General features: G+C 41.2%; 1 protein-coding gene across 1 annotated transcript in view; it reads right to left on the reverse strand.

Annotated features, from left to right (window-relative positions):
* The window catches only part of CD109 (CD109 molecule), a 119859-nt gene that overhangs the window by 19832 nt on the left and 85481 nt on the right, over nt 1-14546 (reverse strand). Inside the window, exons 24-28 of the mRNA XM_034766199.1 lie at nt 11931-12012; nt 6899-7127; nt 6112-6277; nt 5139-5329; nt 72-227 (exon numbers count right to left, since the gene is read on the reverse strand). Coding sequence (XP_034622090.1) covers nt 72-227; nt 5139-5329; nt 6112-6277; nt 6899-7127; nt 11931-12012 — 824 coding nt within the window. The remainder of the gene's footprint in view (nt 1-71; nt 228-5138; nt 5330-6111; nt 6278-6898; nt 7128-11930; nt 12013-14546) is intronic.

The raw sequence follows: 14546 nt of genomic DNA on the forward strand, positions 1-14546 counted from the left end.
TGATTTAAACATATTTAAAATATCTTCAAGTAACAGGATTGATTAGAATTCTTCCTCATTTTCTACAGTACCTCTTTGGTCTGAAGAAGAAAACGGTTTTGAGTATCAACTGAAAACGTTACTGGAGCTTCCAGACTAGGTCCAGTCACTGTTAGATCAATTCCTGTTTTTCTGGAAGTAATGAGAGCTGCAAATATACTCAAGGCTTGCAGGGCCACGATGGTGTCCTGTTGAGAGAAACACATGCTTTTATATTAAATATAAAAGCCTGCAAACTAGGTGAGTGCCAGTATCTGTTAAATTTTGTCTATACCCAAAAATTGCATTAAATTAATGCGACCTCTTAGCATGGACACTCTTAACCTGATTTAAGAGTATATACATAAGGGTTGCATCTATTTAATAAAATAATCAGTTCCTAACTAATTCAAGTAAGTCAGTATGTAGGCTAGGTCTTAGATAATTGGGGCTTTCTGACCCTTCTGTGCAGACTGCACTGTCCATCTAGCTGACAGTTTGGTAATGACAACCATTTCTGCTGGAATATTACTACTGCTTCCTCCACAGATAAAATGAGATATTAGTGATAGTCACAATGGGCCACATCCTAAAGTCCTTACTCAGGGCCAGATCAACCTCTCCCATAGTAAACCCAGGAAAGAGGAAAATCCTGTGAGGATTACCACACAGTTACTGCCATATCATTTCATCATGGAGGTTGGGATTTCCCCCCAACTCCAGACCCCTGAGATATGCAGATATCCAGGGTCATCCATGGGGAGATCCTGTATTTCTGCTCGGGTTGTGGGTCCCTGGTGCTCCCATGCCATGTTCTCTGGCATCACGGCTCTACTAAAAGGCCTGACTCCCATCAGAGCAAGGGGGGTTATAGTAAAGGAAATGCAGCCCCAGACACTCTTGGAACTTTCTTCTGGGACTGTCTCTGGACTGCAGCTTGATTTTTATTTGTAGATGCCATGAAGGTCTGTGAAGTTTATAAAGGCCTTGGCCAGTAGGAGGACAATTAAGGAAGAAATGAGCCAGCCACAATCTGGCCTAATCAGAAATAATTGTAACTATCAGACATTCTACAGCACTTTTCCAGAGCGGCTCGATCATAGGAACAAAAAAGCTGTACCTCTGAGACACTGCAGATGTAAAAAACAGAAAATGTAAAAATAATTTTTGCCCAGTCTTACAGCCAACTTTTCAAAGAGAATTCCCCTCAGCTTCTATGACCTTTTGCTCCCAACATTTTGTGCAATCATCTGAACCCACAAAACACAGTATTTGTTTGTACATCATTATTCTGCAGGCACACAAATTCTCCTTTTTTAGGTGCAAAATATCTGGGTGTGCAAAAGTACATGCCTAAGTTAAAAGGCAGTTTTTCGAAATTTGGCCCTCGAGTTTAGTATGGGATCTGAACAAGACAATGACTTAATTTGAGTCTTTACATTGTCAGAGAATGGATTAAGTTTAAAGCATTTGCTATTCTCTTTATAATTATTGCAACAATAACAGATTCATGAACTGTAATATCCTGTTCTCATTATAATTGTGTCATGATTATCAGAATTTTAATAACTCATATTCTGAAAAATATGGTGATGAGTTGTATTTCTTTGACCTTTTCATAATTCAGTTATTTGATTTATTGTCTATTCTTAGCTGTTGGTAATAGAAACACTGGGCTCTGTGGATTTGGCACACAGGGGTTTTAATTATTCAATCTTAGGTCACCTTCTAGTAATAGGAAAATTGTAATATGACAGCAAACATTCATTAACAATGCAACTCTGACTGTGCCAGTCATAAATATAATAGTATGTGCTGACTAGTCGATCAGGAACATCAGAAATCTCTATTTTTTTTGCTCCTGGCCATGTTCTCAAATTATCTACTTCACTGATTCCTTAAAATCTGGAAAATTCAGACTGAGTGGTGAAGTTCACAGAGGACTGAATCACTACCACTTGGAATTCCAGCCTGAGGACTTAGATGAAACAGTATGGTAGAGAAGATGTAAATTATGGACTACAGGAGAAAATAAATGTAGGTTGCAACTGGTAGACATTTCTCAGGAGAGGACCAAGATTTACCCTACAAAAGAACACTGTCTGGTCTCTCATACTTAAAGATGATGGTCCCTTTATAGTAGGAGAGCAATCAATAACAAAAAATGGGATAACTGTCACCACTCTACTCAAATTTCAGGTGTTTGGGAACCAAACGGATTGATGGCCAGATCTTACAAGACCTCTCTCATACTGAAGTGAATGGAACTGCACATCGTATTAAGGACTAGAGGATCAAGCCCATAAACTCCATCCTGAATGCAACTGCAAACACACTATTACTCAAACAAGCTCTCATGTCAACATGGATGAACTGTTATTGTGATGCCATGCAGACTGAACAACAAGGATATGAAATATTTGAGGTTACTTGTAAGTAAATGGCTAGGAAAAATAGTAGAAGAGAATATTAATCCCTTAACAGAATTTCAGCAATTCATATATCAAACTGGATCATGATGTCCATGAGGGATGTTATAAATATATTATTCTTTGGTTGAATTGAGCATTATTCCTTTATAATTGTCCACACGCGCGCGCACGCACACACAAATTAAAAATGTTTTAAAATAAAACATTCTGATCATACTTTATATATTGCAGACATACAAATCAGAAAGTAGTTTATGATAGTTTAAGTTAGAAAAGTATGTCACAGACAGCCAACAGCTGTCTAACCTCACTGTTTGATAATGACACAAACTCTCCAATATGGAAATCTCTTGCCTATTTTGTTTACCTATAGGATCCAGCAGCAAGGCACTTCAGAACATGGTTCAAATTAAGCTTGTGCTTAAAAGCTTGGCTGGTTAGAGATGGACTTGGTCATGTGTTTAAACGCTTTAAATCTCTTACAAGTCAGGGAAATGCTCTAGCTAATATAAAATAATTCACTCTTTAAATGTAACAAAGATGCTTTGGGGTCACACACAAAAATTAAGTAAGAGCAAGCTATAAAGACATTATTTTCTTTGGAGAAATGTCAAAATTGAAATAGATAAATCTAACCTTTATTGTGAGAAACAGTGGATAAAGGGATGGATTAAATTCATTGGTGAGCTTCACCATGATGGTACTACAGTGACATGCTGCTAGATTTTTAAACTCCAAAATAAAAATACCATCTGGAAAACAATCTGAAAGCTATTTGCAACTGAGATATTGCTTTAATCAGTCTTTCAATTAATAATAATAGAAGTAACGTGTTACGAAGAACATCCTTGAATCTGTGGGAAACTGTACTGGTTTCACAAATTTATTCTTCATTTAACAGAACTAATATCTCTCAGATTACTGCTGACATTTGAAAAATTGAATTGAATATGAACCTTGGTAAAAGGCAGTGAGAATGAGATAAGACATTGTACTTGACTGAGACCACATCTTACAATAAACAGCTAGCTTAAACTAATGCATTCTCAAGTACTATATAGATCCTGTTGGATGCCAACACAACTTGGGTAATGTGGTCTCAATAAAATGGATATTGGGGATGTACTACAGATGCAGTTAAGAACAACTGTAATTTGACAATGACAACTGGCTATTCTTCATGACTATTCATTGACTCCAAAAACAATAACAATTTTCGAAGAGAGTTTGGCAGTTGCACTAGTGTGAAATGTCCCTTATTGTTGCTAGTAATTAATAAAAACAATAAAGGGCCAGACCATGTCATATTGATTTATACATAAAGTGAGCCCTACTAGTGCAGAAGGTAAGGTCAGCTGATTACCCGGCACCATCTCCTCTGGCCTGTTTCCACAGATACCCTGTCCAAGGGTCCAGGGTCCCACACACAGAGAGGGGAAGACCAAGGGAGGAAGCGTCAGGAGCAGGGCCAGGGTAGACATTCATCATTTTCCCCACAAACCTTGGGGAATCTGCAGGACAGCAAAAGCCACTGGATGCCATATTTTTCTGCAGCATCTCCATGCTGGGAACCCCTATTTTCAGGTATGTGCTGGGGCAGCCACAGGCAGAATCACACTGCCACGGAGCTGAAAGGAGGGGCACAACAGTCCTCAGAACCAAGTCAGAGCCAGTGCAGGGACGCTACATGCATGGCCCTGTGCATCCCCTGGATCTCCTGATAGCAGCAACATTCAAGGGCCAACCCCTTCTCACCATACAGTGGGCAAATCTCACCTCTATCCCTAAAAGGAATACAGAGGAAATCCATGGGCTCTCCCACACCTCCCCCCAACTCTCCTCTGTGGCTTTCTCAGCAGGAGGGGTGACCTGGCCTAATAATGACCTCTTGCATTTAGAGAACATCTTCCATCTGAGGGTCCCAAACACTTTAACTGAGTTCAGCCTCCCAACAACCCTGTGAAATAGGGAAATACTACAAAGACCAAAAAAGAGAGATCTCAAAGATGTTACCAACAAAATAGGGTGCAGATATGGTCTGAGATGCAGAATGCAGCACAATATGCAATCATTTAATAAAATAATGGATTTTGTTTCAATATCATCCTCAATAGGAAAGATATATACATGCAGGTGAGAATTTTTTTTTAGCTGAAAATATCACTTCCTCCCCTTAATTTCAGTTCTTGTTGCTTTCTTTTTAATATTTTCCCTTTAAAAATATTTGAACTGCTCTTCTTTTTCTTTGTTTAACATGTTTATTAGAGAAAATGTATAGTCTGTGTATAGACCTAATCCAGCAGAGACTTTAAGCGTGTGCTTAATGAGAACTATTTGTTACAGAATAAGAAACAATCAATATATGCTATAGAAACATTTAAAAAAATTAAAAGTGAAGGCCCAGATGTTTAAAGGTCTTTAGATGTTGCCACTCTCACGTTGCAATGCCTGAGGAGCCTAAAACTCATTTTCAAAAGTGATTTAGGCACTTCAGTTTAAATCCCATTGGCCATCAATGGCATTTAGGATCCTAAGTGCTTAAATCACTTTTGAAAATCAGACTTAAGCATTAAAATGCTGAGTGCAGCAACACCTAAACACCTTTAAACATCTGGGCTGACGTGTATATTAGGAAAGTACATTTATGTATAGCAAAGCATCAACAAAGCTTCTAAAGATGACTCTGACCTGAGTCGACGAATAACCTCCAAGATGGTTTCTTTGCTGGCTTAACCATTTCATAATAGGGATCCCCTCGGATAATCTATCTTGCTGAAAGTGAGAGAGCAGAGCATAAGCTGCAAGTTCAATGTCTACGGAGCGTGGCTGCCATGAGTCAGACAGTTGAGGGGCTGGAGACGTCCAGAATCGAAATTCTCCTGGAAAAGAGATCATCACTGATGTCAGAGCCGAAGCCATGAATAAATGCTCAATAGCTGAGGAAAAACCTGCCTATTTATGTTTACCCATAGGATCCAGCAAGGCACTTCAGAACATGGTTCAAATTAAGCTTGTGCTTAAATGCTTGGCTGGTTAGAGATGGACTTGGTCATGTGTTTAAACGCTTTACTGAACTGGGGCTGAACGCCAGATACAAAACCCACCAGAATCCATACAATGACTCCTACTGACTTCAAGGGATTTTGGATCAGCCCTTTACGTATAATTATAGAAGGACACAATTCAGAGAACACTTACTAAAGAGGCATAGTGCTTAGTACCAGAAAGAATCCCACTGAAGTGAATGGGACTCATCGTAGTAGTAAGCATTACACTTGGTAGTAAGAATTTGCTGGGCCAGGCTCTTTTGAGGCTTATCATCAGAATAATTTACCTGGTCTGACCCTGTTTAGCTAGCGAGATCTGACGGGCACTCATAACAAGGTGGGAAGGCAGCAAGCTCATGTTTTGCAATAATATAATCATACTGCACACTAGTGAACACTGTCATTAAGGCTGATACCCCACCTTCATAACAAACTCTATTCAGTTGCATATAGTTTTCATCAGGATTATTGCCCTTTAGGGTTCTATTTTATTCTAAATAGATCCCTATACTGCACTAACAACCTATGTCTGTATGCAGCCAAACAGTGCTTTCTTTTTTTTAAGTTGGAAGAAAATCCATTCATACTACTGCATAAAGAGCTTTTTACAGTACCTTGCTGCTCTGATCTCTGGTTTAGCACATCCAAGGCTTCTTTTGCTTTTATACTTTTTGCCAATGACAATGCATATGTCACAAGTGTCAGTGTATAGTTATCTGAAATTCCTTCTTCTAATTTAGTTTCCAAGAAGTTTACAGCATTTGCTACAACAAGGGCATTCTGGGAATAAAGATTGTATTGAAAGATGTTAATTTAATACTACCATGAATTTAAAAAAGCGGTTCACAAAAGAATGAATGTAGGGAACAGCAACATTACATTGCAATATTAGAATTTATAAGAAATATGTATTAAGGAAGAGAAATAACATTTTTTAATATAAAAGAAAATATAGAAAATCTCTTTCAGGGTCACAGACATGACCACTAGAGGCATTAAGGCCTCAGCCAACAAAGCACTTACTTAATTTGAAACATGTGAGCCCTCCTGTTGAAGTCAATGGGACTGCTCACACCCTTAAAGTTAAGCACATGCTTATCTGCTGTGCAGGGTCTGGGGCCTCAACTATGATATATTTGCCTCTTTTCCCCCCAACTTAGTTAAGTTTTTGGAAAGGTCCACTGAGACTGGATGTTCCACAGTTTTAACAGAACTCCTTACTACCAGTAGACAGGAAGGATGCCATCAGGCGAAGTGTAGCAAAGTTTAACCAAATCATGTGTTATTGTCCTTGTTATGATATCCCTCAGTGTCTTTAAAAACTGCAAAATGACTAAGAATTACTGTGATAGTTTAGGAGGTATTTTATTAACTACAAACAATACCAAAGTATTCTAATACCTCATCATTTTGGTACCCAAATAGAGTTGTCATAATGTAAGCTGTGAGAGTGATTGGGCTACTACTTCCTCCTTGAAGTTCACTGTGTATCACTCTTCCAGGTTCCCAGAATTCACCATTAGGTTTCTGATATTTGACAATCCAATCAGCTGTTTTCTTCAGTACGTATGGATCAATATCTATGAATGGACGAGCTTGCAGGAAACATCGTAATACAAAAGCTGATAACCTTGGGGGAAAGGTTAACCAAATACAAAGAATTAATGATATATTACAGCTTCTTCTATTAAACGTTTTATTATTCAGACTGCTGTAGTGCCCTAAGTGTGCTAAACACTTTCCAAATACAGAGGAAGACACATACCCTGAAGAGTGAGCATTAATCGGCAAGAAACAGCTAAGAACCACTCATCAGCAAATATAGTTATTTTTCCTGTCCATAAAACAACACTTTCTTTATCTCTTCAGATTTCAAAACTAAATACATATTAGAGGCTCCGATTCTGCCAGCACATGGTAACCTTTAGTCAGCTGTTGCTCATAAATTAAACGTGTGTACATGTATGCAGGATTGGGGCCTAAGTTTGTCAAGGAACTTTATAACTATATTATATGAAGTAGAACAGCAATAAATGTGATTTTAACAAGACACCCTTCCCACAGAATCATAACATCAGAACAACCCTCTGTGGCTTAACTGTGAACATTTTGAAACTTTCCATTGACCTCTTCTTATGCCATATGTACATCCTGAAACTACACTATTTATGTACCAAGGTTCACAATCTTGATAGCACCATGCAGATAATTTTATTTTCTCCATTCTATCAATATTAAGCCTGATCCAAAGCTCACTGAAACCAGTGAAAAGACTGACTGACTTCAGGGAGTTTTGGATCAGGCCAGTAATTTAAATCATTCTTATTTAGATGAGTTAGACTGATAGTGATTGCCTTATGCAGCTCATCTATCAAGATACTTTTACAGAGCCCATCATCTTAGTATCCGAACACTTCAAGAGGAAATTCAGTCCCTTGAAGAGGGCTAGAACAAGGCCTATGTACCACTTCAATCCCATTTAAGACCTCAAGAGATAACTGGGATCTAAGTGGATGGGATAGGTTGCTGTTAGCAGCTATCAAGAGAGCATTTGGAAGCCAGCACCCTCATCACTTAGCGCACGCAGGGTACAGGGTGTGGTTAGAGCAGGAATGGGTTGGTAGGAGAGAAAGGATCACTCACACCTGTAGAGAACCTGATGAGCTAATGAGGTATTTAGCTCCCCAGATGGATAGCTTGGAGAAGAAGGCAAGCAGTATAGAAGGCTGAGCCATGGAGCAGGATGGGGGAGGCTCTGGTGGTGGTATACCTGGAGCATAAGGCAGAAAAAATAAAAATAAATAAATAAATAAATAAAAGGTATCTGGTGGACTGTGTGTGCTCTTTGGTTTGTTCAGATGGGTTACCATCCAGGGCTTCCAAGTGCTGAAGGGGGCACCTGTTTACAAGCAGGGACTTGTCTGGGATCTGCTGGTCAGCCAGAGCCAGGAAGGTTGAGAGGCAGCCTATGTGAGGATAAGCTGAATCTGGGGGGGAAATGGAGGTGCTAATGTTGTGACTGAGCAAAAAAAAGGAGAAGCAGAAGATGCTGTAGGCATTGCAGCAGACAAAGCAACAAGCTCTGCTGGGATGGCAGGTGGAGCAACAGTGAGTGTGTCAGGTATAGCAGCAGTTAGCACAAACTGTGACAAGTCCTGCCACAAGACATGGAAGTCAGGGGGCTGGTACACTGTAAAATGGGCCCCAAGGATAATCCTGATGCAATCTTACGGACTTTTGAAAGAACTGCTAATGGTGTGGCTAGGATAAAGGATTAGGGGCCTACAGTTTAGCACCTTATCTGGCAGGAGAAGCCCAAGCCACTTACATGGCATTGAGCAAAGAGTAGGCCAAGAATTATGAGGTATTAAAAGCTGCTATGCAGGATCAGGTAGGCTTGTCAGCCGAAAGATACAGACAGAAATTTAGGATGGCCAGGTGGACTGTTGAGGTAGGGCCCAGAACAGTCACGCAGAAGGCCAAGGGGGAAAGATGTGGAAGTGGTAATGGAGGTGTGATATTCGAGCAGTTTTTGCAGAACCTCCCGGGTACCACTCAAGTCTGGGTGAGGAGACACCAACCAGAAACAATGGAGGCAGCAGTAAAACCAGCCAGTTGAAGCAGATTTTTTTTTTTAAAAGTGGTATGTCCAATACAAGTGGGAGAAGGGGGGTAATAATGTGAGATTGCTTAGCAGGAAGACCTGCTGGTGCAAGACAGGATGAAAGGAAGGCCATTTCAGCCAGCCAGGATATCACCTGCTGCCAATGAGACAGAAAGGGACTGCCCGTATTTGAAATGGAGGAATATTGCAACTGGACTGGGATCTGAAGCTCTCAGAAGGGAGTAAAAACAATTCCTGTAAGAGTTAGCCAAAGACCAGAGATGGGTATTATTGATTTGGCAGCCGATTGATCGCTCCTGCAGAGCAGGCTAGTTAAATCACAGTGGGTTCGGGTGGGGGATGCTCTAGGCATAGAGTGCACACATGAGGAGAAAAAAACGTATCTGGTGGCGCCAGTCCCATTAGAGGTACATGGGAAGTTCTGATGGAAAGGGGTCAGAGTAGGGGGAACTTTCCCCCATCGTGTGGTCTAGGGATGGATTGGAACCCATTCCCTTTAAGTAGGAGAAGAAAGGCCCAGGGGAAGGAACCTCATTGGATGGTAGGAAAAAGGGGACCCCAGGCCCACAAGGGTGGATAAGAGTAAATCCTAGATGGGAACCAACATGGGAACCAACAAGCCAAGAAAATGGGATTGAGGTAGGAAATACTGGAGTAGAGGAGAAGCAGGAAAAGGGGATGGAGGAGCAGGCCTCACCTGTACAAGGACAACCCGAAGAAAGAGTGGGAGGTGAATCCAATGTACCCCAGAGAAAGGGAATATCCCTGAGAATTTAACAGCTAAGGGGGAGGAGAGGCCATCAGACGGTGGGGTCCTGGTGGGGGAGGATGACTGAGAATGCTCTACAAAGGATGGGACAGATCCAAAGCCAAGGTCTGTGGGTTTATCGCTGTTGTGATGACCTGTGGGATGAAATGGAATTGTGGGGTACACCCCCAGCTAAGGAGTTCTTATTCTGTGGATGGAGAATCCTCACAGCTGGCCCACAGAAAGTCAGACTAAGAGAACTCCAGAAGCAATGAGGCAAAGGCAATCACCCCTATAAGGAAGATCAAACATGTCAAGGAGAAAACTGAGCACCACTGGAAAAGGGGGCCCTAACTAAGCTAGGAGAAATAAAGGGGGAAGTGTGTGACATGGTGCTATTAGCAGCTATAAAGAGAACTTTTAGAAGCTAGCACCCGGGTCACTTATAACAACCACTGGTGTAATTAGAGTAGGAGCAGGGTTGGAAGGTGGAGAAGGAATCACTTGCACAAATAGAGAGCCTGATGAGCAAATGCGATAATTAGTTCACTGGCTGGATAGCTGGGAGAAGGCAAGTAATATAAAAGGCTGAGCCAGGGAGCTGGAACTGCTCCTATGTTGGTGGGACCTGGAACACAAGACCAAAGACAATAATAAAGATACTTGGTGAAGGTACCCTGGTGAACTGTGTGTGCTATTTGGTTTGCCCAGAGGGCTTACCAGCTGGGGTCTCCAGGAGCTGACAGGGGGTCCTGTTCAGAGTGGGGCATAGCCCCTGTGCTGGCCCTCTGGGCAGGGTCTAATTTCACCCTCAGAGAGACTGTTCATCCCATGGGCCTTCAGTAAAGAAAGGTTTAAAAGATGTTCAGAACTTTGGCAAATAATCCTAAATGTATCTGAACAGCTTCAAGGTTGATGAGTCACTCAACAGCACAGCTACGATTTATTTGCTGAGCATGGACAGAACAATGCTCAGAGCTATCCCTATTTTTTGTAATAGCATGAAATTATCTTTAACACCATAATATTTTGGGAGGGATTCTCCCTCCTGCTCCAGTCCTCATACACTGCTGCAGGAGCAAACAGGGATCCTAAAAGCACTTCAGCCTGCTGGGCTGAACCTCCTCCCCCACAACCAAAGGCACTGTGAAGGACAGCACTAGGCTTCATTGCCCCTCACAAGCCCTGGAGCAGCGGTTCTCAACATGCGGGCCGCGGCTCACGTGTATCCCAGTTAGCACACAGCTGCGGCTCAGATGTGAGCTAATGGCCACCGGACCATGCAGCAGGGTCTTGATTCCCAGGTGCCTGGCCGCTCCACATGGTGGCCCACAATGATAAATAGGTTGAGAACCATGGCCCTGGAGTATGGCACATATTGGGAATGGAGGAGGGTGGCACTATGGCACAGAGCATTACAGCCATTCTGAACAGCTGTGATTTCCAAGAAGCTCCACAGCGTCAGTCCAGTCAGGTCTGCCATAATTTAAAACAGCTCCCTAAATTATGCTGGGGGTTACTCCGGCCCCAAAGCAGCCTGGAATTGAGAGGACGCAATGGTGGCTTAAAGGCCGAGGAGACTATGGGTTTCACAGCACAAAATTTCACCCTTTGTGTTGTGTCTAGCAGTCAAATGTGCAGTGTACTTCATTGGTTCCATTATAAAATGCTTTCTGTTCTACTGAGCTATTCTCTGGGATAGAAGAATGACCTCCAAGCATTTCAATCAACAAATCCTCTGATGAAAGTGACTCACTACTCATCTTTTGTGAAGCTAAAAAACTCTGTCCTAATAATGGCCTTAGATCGTCTAGGCTAAAAAGACAGTAAATTCTGTGTAAGCTTGAAAGTTTGTCTCTTTCACCAATAAAAGATATTCCCTCACCCACCTTGTCTCTTAGAGAATCTTACAAATTGGCCTAAAGACATACCGAAAACCAGACTGCAGCCATATCTGGGCATTTTTACCAGTTTGACAAATGTTTTAGTCCCAGTGAAATATGCAAATATTTGACAAAATTCCAAACTGAGTATTTTCTTTTTCTGGCAAAATTACTTACCATGTGCTCCCAGAGGAGTCACTGTTTCCAAAGGCACTGAAAGAGCCATCATCCCTTTGGTAGAGAAGCTCTCTTTGGTAGCCTGAAGAGACCAAAGCAAAGACAGGTATTGTATAAATTACTCTTGAGTAGATTCATACTGGGATTTCTTTCTGGGGACTTCGGGAAAGGAGCTTTCAGACAGTGGAGAAAGAGAAGTCAGATTGCTCCAGCAGAATATATTTATGGAGATTTTAAATCTTATGTTTCAAAATATTTCTGCCAAATGTGCAGGAGTAAATATGAATGAGAGAATACAAAAAAACCACAAACAACTAGGTTGCAGTAACATGAAGGATCTGTTTATGGAAACTGAGGTGCATGGCTCCCACTCCACCTTTAATCCACCTGTCATCCAGGGACGTCAGATTGGTACACAACTGTACATTTTCACATAACTCCACTGCTGCAGTACCTAAGCCTAAGAATGAATTCAAGGCACAGTGAGATGTACCATCTTCTGAATAATAGGAAAAAAGAAAAGCAGAAAGGAAAATACTTATCAGCTAGAAAGGCAGAAGATGCAGCAAAAAGTAGTCACAGCTGCCAAATAGCTACGTTAGAGCTGCAGCTGCTCGTCTCTGCCAAATGTAAAGAACCAGCTACCTGTCAGAAAAGCATGCTGGAAAAAGTTCCTCTGCAAGGGTGGCCCTACAATGAGAAGGTTCAGAGGTGACCAGCCGGCCATGAAGAGAAGTGCTTTAGAGCAAGGGTTCTCAACCTTTTTCTTTCTGAGGCCCCTGCAACATGCTATAAAATCTCTACGGCCCACCTGGGCCACAACAACTGTTTTTCTGCATATAAAAGTCAGGGCCAGCGTTAGGGGGTAGCAAGCAGGGCAGTTGCCCGGGGCCCTGCAAAGCTAAGTTGTTCAGGCTTTGGCTTCAGCCCCAAGTGGAGGGACTCAAAGCCTCACACTTCAGACCAGGATGGGGAGGCTAGGCTTTCTGCCCTGGGCCTCATTGAGTCTAATGCGGTCCTGCTTGGCAGACCCCGTGAAATCTGCTCGCGGCCCCCCAGACGGCCCCAGACCCCTGGTTGAGAACTGCTGTTTTAGAGGAAGGCTCTGATTGAAAGACATCCCTAGGTTTTCCAAGATATTTCCTGGTGTTTGACATATGTATGTCTTTTTGTTGATAATATGTATCTTTTATAAAAACTCAGGTATAGTTTGACATCAACCACTTACTGATTTTAGTGTCCCATCACAACCACTAATAGCAGTACAACATCCTTTTCTTCATATTTTTAACTGCAATGCAAAATCAATTTACATAGATTTTTAAAAATGGAACGAGTCTTTTAGTTGAACTGTTTTGCTTCTCCACTGACTCTTTAATGTCTCTGAAACCTTTTGTCTAGATTCCACATGCTATACAAAACCCCATCCTGGCTGTCTGTATAGCCATATCAATAATAATATTTATTGCACAGTAAGATTAATAAAAATATGTTATGTTATTGTCACTGCTGCAAATATCTTCCAGGGTTTTCCAAAGAATACAATGGACTGGCACAGTTCTTTCAATGGCACCGTGACAATGTATATTGTATACAGAGGTCTGGATACATATATTAGTTCCATTGGGATATGTCCATCAGCTTGAATACATGCTTGGTGAGCTAGCCAAGTATGATATGGTTAGTAAGCTATAATATTGACAGCACAATTTTAATAACCAGAAAATAAAACTACCCTTATGGAATACTGCATTTTCTCCAATGGAGTTCTACAATCTAACAGATTATTTAAACATTACTGCTGTGTTTTTGATCACTACCTGCCCACTGACTTAGTGTATGACCTTCAGGAAATCATTTAACCTCCTTTATCCCATCTGTAAAATGGATATAGCAGTGCCTCCTTTTCTCTTAACCCTCTCTGTGAACACTCTTATTCCACTATAAGAGTGCCTTTTTCTGTTTTTTTGTTTTTTTTTTTAAGAGCACTTCAGGAAATTGCTTACAAACTTGAGAATAGCTGTTAAAATAAAAGCTCTCTCTCTTTTCTCCCTCTTCCCCCTCTTATTTTGCAACCAAACTATGTAGTAGGGCTGGTTGAAAATTTTCAGTGCACCTTTTGTTTGACAGAAAATTGGGTTTTTAAGACAACAAAATGTATTGTGAAAAGTGTACTTTCCATGGAAAACTTTCAACTTTTTCATCGAAAAATCGAACACTGGAAAACCACAGAATTTCGGCCAAAAACAAACAAAAAAAATTACATTTGGAAATGCCACCATGATGCCTTAAGGGAGCTGTAGTACCTCATGCCCCCATTATCCTCTATAGGCTAGGTTCCCCAGGCAGACCACATCTCCCATGATGCATTACAGTGGCTAAACAAGCGAGGACACTGTGGTGCATCGTAGGAGTTGTAGCCTGAGCCATAGACCAGAATGGGGGCATGAGGCACCCAGAGTACAACTTTCACTGCAGTAGCATTTCCAAATTAAAATTATTGGTTTTCAGCTAAAATTTTTCTGTTTTCAATTAAAAAAAAAAACATGAAAAATTTTGCTGAAAACAAAAAACAAACACAAGACTGTCTTCATCTAAACTTTCTGCAGGAAAGAA

Source organism: Trachemys scripta, chromosome 3 (genome assembly GCF_013100865.1).
Source record: "Trachemys scripta elegans isolate TJP31775 chromosome 3, CAS_Tse_1.0, whole genome shotgun sequence".
Taxonomy (NCBI): domain Eukaryota; kingdom Metazoa; phylum Chordata; order Testudines; family Emydidae; genus Trachemys; species Trachemys scripta.